The sequence below is a fragment of the Podarcis bocagei genome (genome assembly GCF_964188305.1).
Source record: "Podarcis bocagei genome assembly, chromosome: 1".
Classification (NCBI taxonomy): Eukaryota; Metazoa; Chordata; class Lepidosauria; order Squamata; family Lacertidae; genus Podarcis; species Podarcis bocagei.
The window spans coordinates 120,825,916-120,846,150 of NC_138125.1; the positions used below are offsets into that span (position 1 = coordinate 120,825,916).

Below are 20,235 nucleotides of genomic sequence, written 5' to 3' on the forward strand. Positions count from 1 at the left end.
CACGGCACAGGAAACTATTTGCAATTTGTTTCCTATTTATTTGTTACGTTTTTATCCAGGCCTTACTCCAGCAGGTGGTTCTTCTGTGGCCTTCCAGATGTTGATGCCGGCTGGGGCTGGTGGAAGTTGTGGTCAAACAACATCTGGAGGGATACAGCCGAGCCACTGTTCCCTTACTCCAAGAAACTCGGGATACTAGATGTGGCATTTCACCTCCCTAGCAGGCTCCATGGGATATCCGACAAAGTGGGTTTGCCCAAGCCAGCCAAGAAACTTTGAGGCTCAGTGGGGATTCGAACCTCTCTCTCCCAACACAACTGCCACAGAGCACCACAGCAGCTTTCACATCCATTTTTACAATAAAACTGAAGTGCCAAGCATTATAAGCTGCCACATCATTTATTTAAAAGCAAAGCACCACTAGAAATATAAAGAGAAATTGCAATCACCTTAACTTTAACGTCGACAGCAACAACCGGAATATTTCTGTCCCTTGAGTCATTTGATTTGCTATTTGCTAAATTCATAATTAATTATTAAAACGAGTCACGGGTGGCTTTGATATTCTGGGGAAGTGCAGCACTGCCAGCATGGCATCCGGTTTGAAATGCAAACTGACTTCCACAAGCATTCAAAGAGGGCTAGGATAGGAGGGTATCCTATCCCCACTTGCTACAAAAGGAGCCTGCTCCCATTTGCTCAAGTTTTGTGTACATGCTGTGCAGATGTTTGGCATCCGACATGGAAAAGGGACATGCACACTTACCAAATGAGAAATTACTTAGGGCAATAGGTGGCAAAGTCAAACATGCTACCACATCTACTGTAACTACTGTATTTTTCCGTGTATAAGACTAGGTTTCCCCCCTAAAAAATGATGTCCAAAATTTGGGGGGTGTCTTATACACGGATAGATCTCTTCCCATTTTCTTAAATCGAAGTCCCCCCAAATAGGGGGTGTCTTATACATGGGGGCGTCTTATAGATGGAAAAAGGTATACAGTGGTACCTCTGGTTGCGAACGGAGTCCGTTCCGGAGGCCTGTTCACAACATGGAAAGAACGCAACCCGCAGCGGCGCCTCTGCACAAGTGGGGGTTGCGATTCGCCGCTTCTGCGCATGCATGTGACATCATTTTGTGCTTCTGTGCATGTGCGAGCAGCGAAACCCAGAAGTCACCCTTTCCAGTACTTCCAGGTCACCGCGGGACGTAACCTGAAAGAACGTTAACATGAAGCGGACATAACATGAGGTATGACTGTATATATTTTTTAACAAAGAATGACTTATCTACCAACAGTATTGCACCCCACCAACAGAAGCAAGCAGCAGAAGCAAAATGATGGTAAATGGCCAAAACAAAGAAACAGTTCACAGAAAATAAAGAATACAGTGAATAAAGAATAATAAATAAAGAGTCTAAAACCTTGGAAAATTGGCATGCTATAGGGATTAAAAGGCCTGGGAAGACCAGGACTCAAATTCTTACTAAGCAAACAAGTTGCCTGGGTGTACCTCATCCAGGATTTGACCTGGACCACATGGAATTCTAAGCCAAACCATGGGGCAAACATGCTGGTTCCTGGAGAGAAAATTGTGACTGCTTTTCCCGCTCCTCCAGTCCTACTACTGCTGTGCTGCTATAAGCTAAGCCATGGCATGGCCTAGCATTACATCCAAACTCAGACTCATTGGCTGGAGTGACATAAGCAATAAGTCTGGGTTTGGATGTACAGTGGTGCCTCGCAAGACGAAAAGAATCTGTTCTGTGATTCTCTTCGTCTAGCGGTTTTTTCGTCTTGCGAAGCAAGCCCATTGAAGGATTAGCGGATTAGCGCTATTAGCGGCTTATCTGCTGATCGGATCAGCTGATAAGCGGCTTAGCGTCTTAGAAAAAGGGGGGGAGGGGAAAAAACCAGCAGGAACTCGCAAGACATTGTCGTCTTGCGAAGCAAGCCCATAGGAAATTCGTTTTGCGAAGCACCTCCAAAACGGAAAACCCTTTCGTCTAGCGAGTTTTCTGTCTTGCGAGGCATTCGACTTGCGGGGCACCACTGTAATGCTAAACCAAACCATGGCTTAGCTTCTAGCAGCGTGGCAACAGCAGGACTGGAGAAGGAACAAAGCAGCCACATTCTGTAGCCAAGATTTGTTCTATGGCTTACTGCTCATGGATTGCCTGGTTTATTTTGCCCCCAGACAATCCATGAGCTTGATTTATCAGGTGGGGTTTAAAGAGTTTCCTTTGAATTTGGCGCACTGAAATAATGCTAAGGAAATTATGCTTCCTCTTTGCAGTTGGAGTAATTATATCATTTGCTCATTTATTTTATTTTTTAACTTGAAATTTAGTTAAAGATATTTCTAGGCACAAGAGCAGCAAAAAAATAAAATTAAAAGCATATGGGACAGCATATGGAAAGGAGAAAGCAAGGTAACTTAGGCTTGCAAGCTGTTGTGTGCAAGAGTTATGCACTGCTTATGTTTTATTTAATCTTATTCCATCCCACCCACAGCTAAGAAAATGTACAGACTTGTGCACTTGCGAAGCAGGAAGGACTGGAGCATCATGCTTTGTAAGTTAGCAGAATGATTAAAAAAAAGAAAAACAATCAGAAAGGATTGTGAGAGTCCTGGCCACTCCTGGACACTTCTCAGATTTGTTATCACTGCTCATAAATAGGTGGAAGTGGAGACCCACACCCGAGAGTTCCTGATTAGCTGCATAAATGACAAACTTGGGAAGCAGACAGAATTATCTTGTGGGTCACCAACTGGCTGTGACAGGTGAGGAGAACCCCTGTGGTAGTTTTTATCTCCTCCCATCCCAAATTCATATATTCAGATAACATACCTGCTATGCTAAGAACTGGACAAGTTTTAGTCTGTCTCAAAGCTTTAACAGCTGTTTTCCTGTTTGGGCTGCTGGTGGTATTTCTCTCAAGCTGTACACACCACCCTAACATCTGATACAATGAAGGGCCGTATAAAAATGCATGAGATTTTAAAAAGCCAATTATTCCCGATACCCTTTTTTCCAGTGATAACAGCACTTAACGTAACATGTGAAGTCTGCCACAGAGGTAGGGCCATCATTAAGGAAGAATAGAGATACGATTCCCCTTAATCAATGGCTTGACATGACAACATTGTGGTTCGAGGACCCGATCCCCGCATAGTGGAACGAAAACACAAGGACACGTGATATAAGGTTAATGGGCAAGAAAAGGCCACAACTTTATTCATTACAGCAAAGTGAAAAGGTATTGGCTTAGGCATTGGATTACGTCAGCTGACTCCAGCCCCTCAGAGAGGGGTGAGTCTAAAACAGGGGGGTTTATTCACCAGTAGGTGGAGCCTGTTGATGCTAATCCAACTATAGGCTCTCCCCTGATGTCACCGAGGGTCGTGCCATGGCCTCCCGCCAAGCAGGCATCGGACAGAATACACGACCGCCGGATTCCTTTAACGGAATACCCAAAAATTGAAGGCGTAGGCGATGGCCACACCTAGCCCTTCGACACACCACAACACATTATTCCAATGCCTAACCTACCCACCAATACCACGAAAGTTGTGGCGATTGCTACGAGGTAGGCGAAAAAACCAAAAAGCCTAATGCCAAATGGAAAAATTCCTACCAGGCCCCCCGGACAACCAGGGCGACCAACCTAAGGTCCATAGCAAGGCCAAGGAAACTAAGACCCTGAGCTCAAAGGGAGTGGAGGGTGGGTGAATCGCGACGGGTCGACAAAGAGTGAGGCTGAGGAGGGGCTGGCGCCGCAGTATTAAGGCTGCTGTACACGCCCCTCGGAGGCACCTGGTTGGGTGCCTGCCCATGGGCGTGGGCGCTAGCCAGGTGAGTGGGAGGCTTGAGGCGGAGTCCGGCTCCCGACCACATCCACTCCCCTCTCTTGCAGGAGGAGAGTCTTTGTGGTTCAAGGACCCGATCCCCGCATAGTGGAATGAAAACACAAGGACACGTGATATAAGGTTATATGTGCATTAGGATAATAAGAATATACACACCTGTATATTAATATATGGTAATGTAACAGTATTTATTTCTTTTCAATCTCATTCACTTTTCTCACTCTCTTTTTATAAATGGAATTGTTCTAATAAAATATTAATAAAAATAAAAAGTGGTACCTCCAGCAGTAAACCAATGGCATAGTGCTCATTGTCCTTGGGCTGCGTTCTTACTTTTCATACATACGCAGTTCATCCAAGAGTGTTAGCTCTTGAATTGGTGCAATGCATATCGAGGTCAACCCTCTTTTCTTAAGATGTTCTTGTTTGTTTGCATTCCATTAACGGTAATGGTGCAAGCATCATTTTATTTTCTCATCCTTCTCTGGAGGCAGCATGAGTCAAGGCTGAAGCATGGAAAGCAGTGCAGACCTCCCCATCACGACGCATTGTTGCATTTTATTTTGTTTTTTTTAATCGTAACTATGTAAACATCAGGGTTTTTTTGAAAGCGAATCATGGTCATCCAATAGGATCAACGGGATCAAGAGTGCTGTTTGGAGCTGGAGAACACATCATGGTTGCTAACGGAGATACTGTAAACATGAATGATGCTACGAAAAACAGAAGAGTCAAGGCAGCAGGATCTGGACTAGGGATTTTTAACAGAATTCTGACCATTAAACTACAATTCCCACAATTCTCTGGGGAAGTCCTGGCAGTTATAGTGATATAGGTAATGGTAAAGGACCCCTGGACGGTTAAGTCCAGTAAAAGCTGACTATGGGGTTGCAGCGCTCCTCTCGCTTTCAGACTGAGGAAGCCGGCGTTCATCCACAGTCAGCTTTCCAGGTCATGTGGCCAGCAGGACTAAACTGCTTCTGGCGCAATGGAACAACGTGACGGAAACCAGAGCGCACAGAAATGCTGTCTACCTTCCCGCCGCAGCGGTACCTATTTATCTACTTGAACTGGCATGCTTTCGAACTGCTAGGTGGGCAGGAGCTGGGACAGAGCAATGGGAGCTCACCACATCATGGGGACTCGAACCGCTAACCTTCTGATCAGCAAGCCCAAGAGGCTCAGTGGTTTAGACCACAGTGCCACCTGCATATACTCGCTTCCATACTTGCTTCCATTGCACTATAGATCTGACAATGGTCTCAGCAATTCCTATACGCCTCCATTTTGCTGACACAAGTATCGATCTTTTTTCAATTATGATGGGGCGCTGAGGTGGGGGGAGCCTAACATTTCCTCGTGATATTTTTCAGACGAGACCCCATTAAAAGCTGCTGTTTGTCCTGTAAGTGGTGAGGAGAGAAAAAGATCCAGGCAGAGCATGGGCAAGTGGAATTTGAAACACTGTGGGGTTCTATTTTGGCAAAGGGAAGGGAAGACGCTTCCTACGCTTTTAAAATAAGTTTGGTGTGAGCGGCAGCAGATTTGAGGGGCAGTTGGAACGGTACCCAGGTGGTACTGCCCTGAGGCGAGAGAAAGAATATGGAAGAATAAGGTGGTGACGAAGGACCACCAAGAACCTGAACAACAACTGAGAGTTTACAGGCTCTAAAATTAGAATTTCAAACTGATAACCTGACAACATAGCTTCAGTTCATGGAGATTTCCCTCAAACAGAAGATGTAAACTCTGGAAATTGTTGCGGGCTTCAAACAGATGGAGAAATTGACCCATCTGAAAGAGGTGCAGAGAAAAGAGTTTTATAATGAGCTAGGGACTTAAATAGTACCGAGAGAAGCCGAGAGGGGAACTATCTCTGGGGACAAATTAAGTGTCAAATTCTCGGCCAGCCAAGCTCCCCAAAGAAATTTATTTCTCTATGACTAATTTAATTTCCCCCCTGTTCTGCCTGTAGTTTCAAACTAAGGAGCTAAGCTATGTAGGTGATATGGGGGGGGGAGTTCTCTACATGTACAAGTACTGTATAGACTAGTCCTTTGACAAGCTTTTGTAGGCGGCGGTAGCAGTAAGATGGAGCCTAAATGATACAGTTTTGTTTCTCAGTCTGTTTCCTTATATCATCATCCACTCTGCAAGGATTTCCAGATAAATATTTTGTCAAAATTACAGCACCTGAAGTTCACAAATCAGAACTAGAACAGAAGATTGCTTAGCCTCATCATGCTCTTTTTCCCAATCATGCTATTTTCCAAGTGTACATTTTTTAATGCATCAAAATAGAAAGCAGAACGCTCCGGTCCCACGAACGCAGCTTCCCTCATCCTACACCTCTTAAACTGTCTTCCCGCTGCTGCCTATCACAGCTATAACATGCCTGGCTTAGTTCAGACATCATACCAAACCATGGCTTAGGAAACCGTAGTCTCTGATCTGCCAGCAAACCACACACACAAAGAGACTTGCAATTCAAGCTTCGTGATATCTATAGCCCTGTCCGGGGAGTCCCATCCCTCCCTCCCCCCACAACTAGGATTGCAGGAGGAGAGAGTGGGTACATACTTGTCCTCCCCCTCCTGTCACTCAGCTCCAGCATCCCTCGTGTGGGATGGAGGAACTTCTACATGAGAGATTCTGCTCACAGGTGCTCGCCACAAAATTTAGAACCTCTCTACCTCTCTTTTAAATCAGAACCAGTGAAGGCAGTGAAGGTCCTGTGTGAGTGCCTGGAAGCGGTTGGAGGATGGATGGCGGCTAACTGATTGAGGTTGAATCCTGACAAGACTGAAGTACTGTTTTGGCGGGACAAGAGACGGGCAGGTGTGGGGGACTCCCTGGTCTTGAATGGGGTAACTGTGCCCCCTGAAGGACCAGGTGCGCAGCCTGGGAGTCATTTTGGACTCACAGTCGTCCATGGAGGCGCAGGTTAATTCTGTGTCCAGGGCGGCTGTCTACCAGCTCCTTCTGGTACGCAGGCTGAGACCTGCCTGCCTGCGGACTGTCTTGCCAGAGTGGTGCATGCTCTAGTTATCTCCCGCTTGGACTACTGCAATGCGCTCTACGTGGGGCTACCTTTGAAGGTGACCCGGAAACTGCAATTAATCCAGAATGCGGCAGCTAGACTGGTGACTGGAAGTGGCCGCCGGGACCACATAACACCGGTCCTGAGAGATCTGCATTGGCTCCCAGTACGTTTCCGAGCACAATTCAAAGTGTTGGTGCTGACCTTTAAAGGCCTAAACGGCCTCGGCCCAGTATACCTGAAGGAGCGTCTCCACCCCCATCGTTCTGCCCGGACACTGAGATCCAGCACCGAAGGCCTTCTGGCGGTTCCCTCATTGCAAGAAGTGAGGTTACAGGGAACCAGACAGAGGGCCTTCTTGGTAGTGGCGCCTGCCCTGTGGAACGCCCTCCCTTCAGATGTGAAGAAAATAAGCAGCTATCTTCTTTTTAACAGACATCTGAAGGCAGCCCTGTTTAGGGAAGTTTTTAATATTTAATGCTGTATTGTTTTTAACACTTGATTGGAAGCCGCCCAGAGTGGCTGGGAAACTCAGCCAGATGGGCGGGGTATAAATAATAAATTATTATTATGGGTGATAAAGTTGAGCACTGGGAATATGCTTAAGGGGGCCTACAAACCTGTTATCTGCATATTGGCTGGGGCATGTGCACAATTCTCCCTCCCTGGAAGGGTTATGTGCACATTATCTATGAGGCCTGGTGAACATGCACAATAGCTGGTTATTATGTACATTAATCGGTCAGTTTACATTCCCCTTAACAAATATACCTTGGTTTTCGAACAGCTTAGTTCTCGAACGTTTTGGCTCCCAAATGCCGCAAACCTGGAAGTGACTGTTCCGGTTTGGAAACTATTTTTGGAAGCCGAACATCCGACGGGGCTTCTGATTGGCTGCAGGAGCTTCCTGCAGCCAATCAGAAGGTACACTTTGGTTTCTGAACGTTTTGGAAGTCGAACAGACTTCCGGAATGGATTCCGTTGGACATCTGAGGTACCACTGTAAATGTATATATAGTACACTTCCTAAACCAAGCATGAAATATTATAATAGCCACCATCATCAGTATATATTTAAAAATATTTTCCATTACAAAATGAAATAGTTACTTGAAACAAGATAAAACTATGCCGCTACAAGTACAGTACACACAGATTAATCCTTTATGGTAGCAAGATTTATTTATTTTTTTAAAAAGCCAAGGGGAGTGAGATGGGAATAGTAGCTGAGAGATTAGAAATTTCAGTCCCTGAAATAACCTCAGTCGCATATGACCTTGGGAATTAGCGTGACTGGGTGAACTGCAAATTCCAGAAATATAAGTGTAGGTTTTCACCAGTACTTATTGTGCTATTCTTAGAAGAGCAGTCAATGTTCCTACTAGTCACATGTTAAAAACAACAACACAAAGTTTTGATCAAATCTAACAAATATTATAAAAATAAAAATGCGCATTTCTGACATAAATGCAAACATAATGTATTTTGCCACGATCTTTTCTCAGTCACGAAAAATCAATTATCAAAAAGCTAGAACTAATACAGAATATGCAATTTTTATGTTTTCAGCTGTGCTTTGCAAAATGTGTTTAAGAACAAAGTAAGGAGATGCCATATTTTAAAATGAGGATGCGCCATACTATCTATCTATCTATCTATCTATCTATCTATCTATCTATCTATCTATCATCTATGCACTGCTCCACTGGATTAAGAAATTAAGGCAGGCTTGATCTTTGTATGCAGCAGAATGTTGTAGAATCCTAAAGAAGTAGAATAGGACAGACTATTTCACTGCAAGCGGGGTTCGTATGGTAAAAACCCACCACTAAGCCAAATTCCATCCAAGTAGAAAGCCCAGAAAGAAGTAGGCTGAGCAATATCCTTTCTCCTCAATAAACTAAGGATTTTTTTAAACACACTCACACACATTTCTCCACCAGAGTCTGAAGGGGTACAATCCACCCTCACAATCTGCTGTTTGTGCAGACTATGCAGGATCGATTTAGCTATCAAAGGACTGAAGAGTCACGTGTTTAAACAGTTTATACTTCTTTTTTTAAAAAAATCAAGCTGCTAAAAATCCTTTCTTCAATCTTGTCCCACACAAATTTCCCCAACGCGTATACTGTTAGACTTAAAATAACCAGGTTTAGCTTGTATATACCCCCGAGAGTCCTGAATTAGAATTTCTTTCCTGGAGTTCTCTCCCTAAGCTTTACATTTTAATTAAAAACTCAGCATGGGGCGCGCCTCACAGAGCTCCGCATGATTAGTCAAAACCTAAATATCCCTATCAGATTAAACCAAACAGCTAAAAGAGAAGCCTACGGGATTGACTAGTTTACTCGCGCAGTTCTCTTGCCTTCTCCCTGACCCTCTTGTGGAGTTTTGGCGCTAAAGACTGGGCTACTGAGTGCGGTGTTTTTTTGTTCTTATTGCTTACATTTCCTGATTGGGAAAGATTGCAGCTCAGTAGGAGAAGGTCCCAGATTTAATCCCTGCCATCTCCCGGTAGGGGGAGAATTCCGCTCAAAACCCTGGAGAAACTGCTGCCGGTCAATGGAGACAGTCAATGAATTGGACCAACGGCCTGACTCACTATAAGGCAACTTCCTATTTCTCTTCCTTTTGTCTTGTGGGAGCTGTCCAATCTCATTGTGATGGCCTGGGATTCGGACTCGGATGCTGAACCCGAGGAATCCCAGCATGCACAGGATTCCCCACCTCCAGAACCAGCTGAGCTGGGGCTGGGGCTTGAACCTGAAGGGCCCTCACCTGTGCTGGATCCTCAGGTGCAGGCACCAGCTGAGTCTGCTCTGGCTTCTGAGGTGATGGAGGACCCATTGCCTGCAGGTGCTCCACTCTCAGCCCCGTCAGGGGAAGGTGAGGTTGCCTCCGGGTCCGGTAACCCTCCAGCCTCTCCTGAGCTGCAGAGGCTCGGGGCAGAGAGGCAGAGGGAGCTAAGTTCCTGCAGGAGGAGTGCTCACCTCCAGGCCAGGAGAGGCGAGTCACCTGAGGATCAGGGCCGCCCTATGCCTCGGGGCAGATAAAAGCGGCCAGCCCCAGTCCCAAGTTGCGGGAGCAACATTGTTGGTTGCTAGTTCCTGCCTGAACCATGTCCTGCTTTCCTGCCTGAACTCCTGACTCCCTGCTTGCATGCCTGTTCCTGACTTCACCCAACTCCCTGCCCTTCACCCAGCTTCAGCTACTAGAGACTGCCTCCACGTTGCACCTTTGACCATGGACCGGACTTGGACCTCGCCTCTCGGGTAACCCACGGGACCAGCACACTCATGATGTTAACATTTCTTAAGAGGCTGAAAAAGAGGCCTCCTTACTGTGATCAAACAAAGCATGTCCTCCGACCACACTTTATTTTTTTGGTGCAATACTCCTGAAAGCCCCAATCTAGCCATTTCCCTTCGTAATTTATGAGGTAAAAAAAGGTAAAGGACCCCTGGATGGTTATGTCCAGTCAAAGGCGACTATGGGGTTGAAGAAGCTGTTGCCCTGCAGATGTTATTGGACTCCAGTTCCCATCAGCCCAAAGCAGCACGACCAATGGTCCAGGGATATCGTAGTTAGGGCTGCCATATTTCAAAAAGTGAAAGTTGTTGAGTTGTAGTACAGCAACACTTGGAAGGCCTCAGGTTTCCAATTCCTGGTGTATAAGGGGAAATGTGTTGCTCATTGCTTGTGAAATTGTGAATAATATCTAACAGGCTCCTATTCTTTCTGTGGAACGGCATTCTGCAGAGCAAATTGCCATAGATATACATTTCCTCTAGGTATTGCAGTTGGAGTGGTCACAAAATGCAATATCCACCAGAAGCACAACATTAAGAGTAGATCAATAAACCTTGTGTGCAACATTGTGCACTGAGATGGCATAAAATCTGATTACATCTAAAGATCATTTCCTAAAAATAAAACATTAGAAATACTTAAAAGCATTCAGGGTTACACTACTTTGACGACGCCCTTTAAAAAATTGTCAGCAATAAGTTGTAGACAGTGTGCCAGCTTCTAATTCCAGAGGAATGGAGATCCAACCAGAAGAGGAATACCTGCTAAAACTACAAACCTCTGAACGAAAAGCATGGAAAACAGAAGATGCGACAGAAATAATAAAATGGCAGCCCAAGACCCCACATCATCTCACCATAGAAACGATGGATTAGCTGTAGATCTGTCTCAGGATAATTGAATCCATGCTTATCAGAAATTGTGTCTTGTTGAAGTTATGAAAATCACAGCAACTTCAGAATCATTTTTCATACTCCTCAAATCTATAGAACCTACAGAACCAGGTTTTTTTTTTGTTTGTTTGTTTTTTTTTAGAGGCTGCCCCAGGACAGAAAAAAAAGCGTAATCAAGTGCCGGGGATGGCAATGGTACTATCAAACTGCCTCTATTTTTCTTTAAAAACAACAACAACCAAACAAACCAAACTTATGTCTGTCTTCAACCTTACAGTCACCAAAGACACCAGCCCGTTTTGTACAGTAATTCTCCTTATCAATCAACATCGTGCCCCTCGGATGTCTGAATAGTTAAGCCATAGGTGTTACATACCCTGTGCACATAAAAATTCAGTCTGCATGCAGAGTAGACGCAGGCTGAATCTAGACATATATTTTTAAAAATGCTGTGAAAATGTGGTTGTTTTTTTTAAAAAAAACAACTTTTAAAATATATATGGAATTTCCTATTAGTTCACCATTGCCATCTTGTGTCACATTTGCACAATGCACTTAAAACATCATATTTGCAGCTTTATAGCGGATTCCTCTGCTCACGCTTTTTTGGACCAAGATGAGGCTGTACGGGTGAGGCTAGTGGGCACAATTCCACTTCCCCCTGCTACCAATTCAAACAAAGCCCAAAACGTTTTGCTGCCTGAGGCATAGGACAAGATGCCTCCCACCACAGGTTCCACGTACAGGAGCCAAGCAGGAAGGCAGTTAAATCCTGAAAATGACACAGCATCATCCAACTAAGGGCAGCAGGCTAGCTTAAAGGATACAGGGTAGACCGCGTGGCACAAACAACTGTGTCTCATCGTTGTTTGCTCTCCCCCCATGCCCAACAGCTGCAGCCCAAGGTGGTTGCCTTGCTCTACTGAACAGTAGGGCCGGCCTGCAGACCGATTCTATGTGAAATGGTGTGGAAAGGGTAAGTATGTCTCTGTTTGCTTAAATCCAGTGTGTTTGGGTGTATTTCTCGCTACGAGAGTGACTGCTTCCCTCCTTTTTCTTTTGCAGTCTGTGGCAATCCTATTACAGTGGTGCCCCGCAAGACGAATGCCTCGCAAGACGGAAAACTCGCTAGACGAAAGAGTTTTCCGTTTTGGAGGTGCTTCGCAAAAAGAATCTCCTATGGGCTTGCTTCGCAAGACGAAAATGTCTTGCAAGTTCCTGCTGGTTTTTTTCCTCTCCCCCCCTTTTTCTAAGCCGCTAAGCCGCTTATCAGCTGATCCGATCAGCAGATAAGCCGCTAAAAGCCGCTAATAGCGCTAATCCGCTAATCCTTCAATGGGCTTGCTTCGCAAGACGAAAAAACCGCTAGACGAAGAGAATCACAGAACGGATTCTTTTCGTCTTGCGAGGCACCACTGTATAATATGGGAGCAACAGCAGCAGGTGAGCTGCTTAACTTTTGCTGAATGCAATCAGTTTTGTTGTGCTGCAACATCATGATCTCCCACCACCCACTTTGCATTTAGAGAGAGGGAGAAAAAAGGCATATTGGTGGGAAAGACCCTGATGTTGGGAAAGATGGAGGGCACAAGGAGAAGGGGACAACAGAGGACAAGATGGTTGGACAGTGGTCTCGAAGCTACTATGTTTCCGTAGTACGTTTCCAAGCACAATTCAAAGTGTTGGTGCTGACCTTTAAAGCCCTAAACGGCCTCGGTCCAGTATATCTGAAGGAGCGTCTCCATCCCCACCGTTCTACCCGGACACTGAGGTAGAGGGCCTTCAGCGCTGAGGGCCTTCTGGTGGTTCCCTCACTGCGAGAAGCCAAGTTACAGGGAACCAGGCAGAGGGCCTTCTCGGTAGTGGCACCCGCCCTGTGGAATGCCCTCCCACCAGATGTCAAAGAGAACTACTACCAGACTTTTAGAAGACATCTGAAGGCAGCCCTGTTTAGGGAAGCTTTTAATGTTTGATGATGCATTACTGTATTTTAATATTTTGTTGAAAGCTGCCCAGAGTGGCTGGGGAAGCCCAACCAGATGGGTGGCGTACAAATAAATTTATTATTATTATTATTATTATTATTATTATTATTATTATTATTATTATTATTAACATGAGTTTGACCAAACTGCGGGAGGCAGTGGAAGACAGGAGTGCCTGGTGTGCTCTGGTCCATGGGGTCACAAAGAGTCGGACGCGGCTAAACAACAACAACAAATAGATGAATCAGAGCAGTCTACACAGAGCGTGTCAGTTAAGTGTCTACAGAGCAGCTGCCTGCTTCTTGGCTGTGTTTTTAGTGCTTCTGAGGGTCTCTAAACACTTTACTACTTGAAATCACATGATCATCCCATAAAACCCAATATTCCTCACTTTATTAACTCTCTGGTTTTTGTATCTGTACAGGGCTTGCCTAGGGAGAAATCACTAAATCCTAGCAAAGATCTCTGGAGTTGATTACTGTGTAATAAACTGACAAAACAGCCCCCCATAAATCAACCCAGTAATTTCGAGTGGCTAGCCTTAGAATCGAAAGTTCCTCTTGAATTTTTACTGCAATATTTCAGGTCTTATATCAAGTTTAATCTCTTTCGCAAATGAACTGTAAAACACTCGCTGACGTGCAACGCTTGAAAGGAGGAAGAAGAAGAAGAAGAAGAAGAAGAAGAAGAAGAAGAAGAAGAAGAAGAAGGGGGAAATATAAGTTATATTTTACTGACACAGCACTCCAACTGCTCCTCAAACCACAGCTACTGTTGTAAAGTAGCTACTTCTAGTTGCATTTAAATTGTAATTAACACATACTATGTCCAATCTGCTAATGATCAAACAAATGGTCGAATGGTCAACAGTACTGTACATTTGAGTCATTCATTTCAAATATCCACAGGAACAGGAACGGCATCATTAAACACACACAAACATCCCCTAGAACATTTCAAAAGCAGCTGAAGTGCCTAGTACTGTTTAGACAAATATCTAAAATACATGACTGAAATTAGGCTTTGTTTCGTATAGTTCTAAATCATTCCTCGTTGACACCAATCTCATGGCATGGTACAATACTATAAAAATCCAAATTTAAATATATGCAAATATAAGCGAAAAGTCCATTTCATCATCAGCACCACTGCAACACCGTAGCCATTAGACACCACCATAATATATCAGGATTTTTTGAAATGTGGAGTAGACTTCATCCTTCCAATCACAAAGCTTATTAAACTGTACTGTCTAATCTGCTTCCTGAGCTGCAAACAGAATTCTCATTAGTGTATATTAAAAAATGTAGGTATAATACTGGCATTCTCTTTAAAAGCTATGTACGTAAGGATCTAGACTTCAGATGAGTGGTATATTTGAGTCAAGGCCTTTAATCGTATTTTGGTTTTAAGAAATCTTCCTGATCCTTTCAAAAAGCATTCGAATCTGATGTTATGTAACCGTTCCAGCACCGTGCAATTTGTATTTTTTTTTTTTTTAAGCCACACATTTCTGCTATGGGTTGTTGTTGCTTTTAGGCTGGCTCAGGAAATTTAATTTTCAGATTTACGGCTTAGCAAGAGACACACACATAACAATCAAAAGAAAATGAGATATGGCAGCACTTATCAAATCTCTCAGTTCATTGCTACTATACCTAGCCAAAAGGAAGAGCCAGACCACCGTCGAAGTCCTGTCGTGATCTCTTTCCAAATAACCAAGGAAGAAAACTTGCTCTTATCACTCCCTGGAAAACACTCTGGTAACGCCTTGTACACAGACTCTTATCCACGGATTCCAATTGCGCCAAACTATTATTTTTTATTCCACGTAAGAGAAAACGTGTTTGTTTTTTTCTGCTGTCACTTCGGGGAAGTTCCAAGCCACGCATAGGGACACTACGGAAAGTAAGCACTAAAAATAAGTAAAGCTCTTAGTGGATTCACTCCCTTCCTGTCTGAATTTATGTGATTGAACTGAAGGAAAATGCATGGGCACAGAGTGAGCAGAGCGACTGCAACATCCTGCAATGTGTACAAATAAACTCATTTTCTGCCATCCTTTCTTCCCAAAAGCAAGCGGTCAAAAGCTCCTCTTTTATGTATATTGTGGTTGAGAGCTTTTAGACTGGTTGCTAGACTGCTTGTAATTTCTGGTTCTTTTTTGTTTTAGTACTTCGGGTTTTTTGATATTTTTTTCCATGGCTTTTATACTGGTTATACATTTTATAGTCTATCATGAACCTCTGGACTGGAGGATGAAATCTAAATCTAAATGATAATAATAATAATAATACTGTGTTTCGGATTTGTATTCCTTTGAAGCCAATTTCAAAGCCTGCAGAGAGCAGCCTGTCGTTCTAAACTTGGTGCAATTTAAAAATTAAAAGCCTAAGGATTCATGAGCTCACCAGTTTTAGAGCTTCGTGGTTTGCAGATAAGGGATCGGGCATCTTAAAACCCAATGTTTCACTTTTTAACAAGCTGCTTCAACAGCTGCCTTTGTAAAACTAGATGTCTCTGAGGAAGAACATGATCCATGGCTAAGCAGATGTTCATCGGCTGGGTGTTATTCTAACAGAAGTAGACAATGCGGGAGGAGACAGCTATTTTTGCTAATAATTGCTGCCAGAAGGAGAATATTGGTTGTTTTGATATAATGTTGAAAATTAATAGCAGGGAAACCATTAAGATGAAACTATGGTTTGTTATTTCAAATGCAATGGCAAACTATGGTTTGCCAAAAAGGACAACTGCCCTATGCAAAGACTCAGGAGGGGAAGGAGTGGCGCAGATGAAGACACCACCAGGTCTGCTCCTGTCATATTTTATCAGGGACTTGAGCCACTTTGGGTACTCCTTTCAAAAGCCAAATACAGTGGTACCTTGGGTTAAGTACTTAATTTGTTCCGGAGGTTCATTCTTAACCTGAAACTGTTCTTAACCTGAAGCACCACTTTAGCTAATGGGGCCTCCCGCTGCCGCCACGCTGCCGGAGCACGATTTCTGTTCTCATCCTGAAGCAAGGTTCTTAACCTGAAGCACTATTTCTGGGTTAGCTGAGTCTGTAACCTGAAGCGTATGTAACCTGAAGCGTATGTAACCCAAGGTACCACTGTACAAATAATGAATTAAATAAATAAGCCAGAAGTGACCAGGAGCATGGAAGCTCAACGTTTATTCCAGTCCTCATAGTTCTGAACTGAACCACTATCCTCTACAATTGGTTAAGTTCCTCAAGCAGACATTGAGGGTTGTACAGTATTCAACATAGCATTACGGTGAATGTTCTGCCAGTTCTCCTTGTGCAATGGAACATTCTCTCCCCTTCTCAACCTCCTCCCAACGCCCTCTAAATTTGTTCTGGGGGTTCTTCAAGCCTTTGGAACAGCTTTGGAGATGGTGCAGAATACATGCAGGGGTGGGGGAAAGAAATCCCGTTGACCTAGGGCACATATTTAGTTGAATACCACCTGCAATATTTGCAATTTCTACCCAGAGCATGACAATACGGCATTTATAAAGACGAAAGTATAATTTGAGCTAAATAAAATGCAAAGAAACCAGTAGAGAGTGTTTGTTCTGATGCTGTCACATAGTCATACTGCAGGGTGACCTTTGAAGAACAAGACGCAAGAATCAGGTGCTGTCTAAATATACCTAGAGCCAAAAGGCCAAGTCTCTTTCCACAAACTGACATCCAATGTTGGCCAGGGAATTAGTGTCAAACTCTGATTTCTTGCACCTAGGGCTAAGATGCTATCAGGTACATGGCCTCAAGCACATTAAATAACCTTTCCCAAAACTGAGCAACAATGGATTGATAATAGATTTTTGGTTCTGTATCATATAGCCTGACAGGTAAAAAGTAGACTGTTATCGCTTCTATGGAATCCCATGTACAGCAAGAGTCCCTTCTCAGTGATGTAAGGCCTACAGGCTATGCAGCTCCTAGTGAGAAACAAATATGCCTTTCCCAGTACTTTTTAGGTCACATTTTAAAACCTTGAAAGTGCTTTCTCTGAAATGCCTGCCAGATTAGTACGTCAACACATGAATGATGCTTATTGAGCATGAAGACGTGACTAATTAAAAGCAGCGAGAGCTTCAACGGTTTCTCACCCATGTACTCTCAATTTCATTAATTTCATCTTACTGCCAATTCTAAACTTCAGCAAAGGCCTGACATCAGGATTCTCCCCACAACATGAGAAATAGTTAGCGGCATCCATACTTCTGGGGCAGCGCAACAGAAGAAAAGCAAAGTTTGCCAAATAAAAAGTCACGTTGCAGATAAAAGGCCGTTTTAACACTACCGGTGTTTAATACAAAGGCATTTTCATTTCAGCAAATTAAGTATGGAAAGCTAGCTAATTAAAACGAAAAACTATGTCATGGAATGTTCATAGGAAACACCAGTTAGCAAACTAGGGTGTGTGAGTGGGGAGATAAAATAGCTACACCTCTGCAAAATTTCTTAAAACCACATAATTTCATCTTATTTGGTTACCTAATGTTACATATGCTTCCACTGCTCTCTATTAATGGCATTTTTGCATTTTAAATCTTGCTTATTGTAAAAAGCAACAAACAAATTCAAAATCTTCCTCCTCGTTATCATAAACTAAAGGAAAACTAGTATCAGTGGATTAAAAATAAATATTTGATTCATGGATGGCAGCAAGAATATGGTCCAGTTTGCACGGAACACTAAAAGCCAACCCATGGCTAAGCAAGGATGGAGCAAGCATACAGGTACCCAGAGCAAAAGCCATGGCTGCTTTGTTCCTCTCCTGGTCCTGCTACCCCCGTGCTACCCAGAGCTAAGCCATTGTTCAGTTTATTGTTACATCGGAAACCCAGACCCATGGTTTGTTTCTCTCCCAATAAACCACAAGCTGTAATCAAAGTTTATTCTGGCTTACGGTTCAAGGCTTGTTGGCAGCGGGAGGGGAGCCAAACCGCAAGCCATGGTTTGGATGTAATGCTAAGCCAAACCATGGCTTAGCTCTGGGTAGCCAGTCAGGACCAAGGGACGAGCAGAGAGGCTGTGATTTCTGCCCTGACTGTTCACTCTTGCTAAGCCATGTTTCGGCTTAGAGGTGAGTGCAGTTGAGGCCTGAGTGGAGCAGGCGCTGATAAAACTACAAAAAACCAGTAATTTCTTAGGGCTCGAGAGAAAATGGGAGATTGCTTTAATGACTGAACCGATTTATTTTATGTGATGTTACAACAGTACACAAACAGACAACTATATGAAGAAATGGCCATTGGTGGTTGTTTTTTTAAGAAAGGGCAACCATATATATATATTTCCACATTATGAACTAGTATGTTATGACTTGTTAAGTTTCATAATATTGGTACAAATTTGTCACCTTCTTTCAGCAATTACTTGTATGTAAGTTATATATTCTTGTTTTATGTAACAAACACACACTTTCAGAGCCGGCCTAACAACAAATTTTGACAGTGGTACCTTGGTTTACGAACTTAAATCTGTTCCGGAAGTCTGTTCTTAAAACCAAAGCGTCCTTAAACCAAGGCGTGCTTTCCCATAGCAGCAGGGGACTCAATTTACAAATGGAACACACTCAACAGGAAGCGAAACATGTTCTTATTCCAAGGCAAAGTTCACAAACCAAAACAACTACTTCCGGGTTTGCAGTGTTCTTAATCCAAGTTGTTCATAAACTAAGCTGTTCTTAAACCAAGGTACCACTGTATTAGTCAAGGTTCCCTGTGCATTCCACACACATCTAATAACACAGCTAGGCTCCTTAAGCTCCATGTCTTCTCCCCTATGTTATAATTCCATCGAGTAGTCTTTTGAGCTTACCTCCCAAAGTGCCTTGAAATCCTTCTGTTCAATCCGCAGCAGCTCGCTGTTCTCCCTTGTAACAATAGTGGCATGGCGAGGGGTGTTATCCAAAATTGACTCTCCGAAAGCTGTTCCTATTCCCAATGTGCATATTGTCACAGCATCCTGTGAAGTTCAAGGGACATGAACTTAGAATCATAGAATCATAGACTTTAGGTTCTGGAGGGTTTAACGCTACAGACCTGTTAAAAGATTTGCAGCAGCCTTCGCTTGTAAACAGATATTCCAAGTCAGGCATAGGCAAACTCGGCCCTCCAGATGTTTTGGGACTACAACTCCCATCATCCCTAGCTAACAGGACCAGTGGTCAGGGATGATGGAAACTGTAGTCTCAAAACATCTGGAGGGCAGAGTTTGCCTATGCCTGTCTAAGTCATGCACAGCAGAGCGGGGTTTTAGCAAAACCGTGTCTTCATTTGAACCAAAGCTCAGGATCAGAATGAACCTGTATTTTGTCTGCCCAATGCAAATCATAGAGATTTTTGCCTATGAGAGAATAGCTTTCTATCACCACCGCCCAGTGCTCAAATTAGAAGGGAGGACCGGGGGGGGGGGGTCTCATCTTGCTACCTTTTGTGACATCCACCATATGTGGCCAGGGGGGATAAAAATCAATGAAATAAAAAATATTTTAAAAATCAGATTTTTAAAAATTTAAATCAGATTTTTTTAAAATTTAAATTGGATTTTTAAAATAAAATGCTTTTGGAGGAAAAATCTTTCTAGTTTTCTATTTAAGTTACATTATAGTCCAAAGGCTATTCTTCAGGAAATAAGGATTTGTTTTAAGTTTTTCATGTGTGCTGAAACTCAGTCTAAAAAAAACACCATTTAGCCACATCAGTTAACAAACATGGATACATATGCTATAATGTTATTGTTTAATTTAATAAATTGTTTAAACTGTTATTAAGTAAATGGTTATTCTTCTCCTTCCAATAAAGTACAGCAGAAAAGTTATCCAAATATAAACAGCTGGCTTATTGAACTTCACAATAATTTCATAACTATCTGTCTATGTATTTGTAAAAGCATAACCAAATCAGTAATTTTTGATAGAACTGTAAAAACTACTCTGAAAATTTATTATTCCAAAAATGAAACCTTCATCTGGATGTAAACATTAAGATTATATCAGCAAAGACACGTCTTTCTGTAAAATTAATTAATTAATTAATTAATTAAATCAAGTCTTAATGACTAGTGATTTAAATTGTGAAATCAAATCCACCCTGATAGTGGCCCTTAGAAAGC

At 43.1% G+C, this 20,235-nt stretch overlaps 1 protein-coding gene across 3 annotated transcripts in view; it reads right to left on the reverse strand.

Annotated features, from left to right (window-relative positions):
* RAPGEF4 (Rap guanine nucleotide exchange factor 4) overlaps positions 1 to 20,235 on the reverse strand; it is a 168,712-nt gene that overhangs the window by 121,199 nt on the left and 27,278 nt on the right. For all 3 annotated transcript variants that reach the window (XM_081206609.1, XM_081206607.1, XM_081206608.1), the window contains one exon: positions 18,940 to 19,086. In XM_081206609.1, the coding sequence (XP_081062735.1) occupies positions 18,940 to 19,086 (147 nt within the window). The remainder of the gene's footprint in view (positions 1 to 18,939; positions 19,087 to 20,235) is intronic.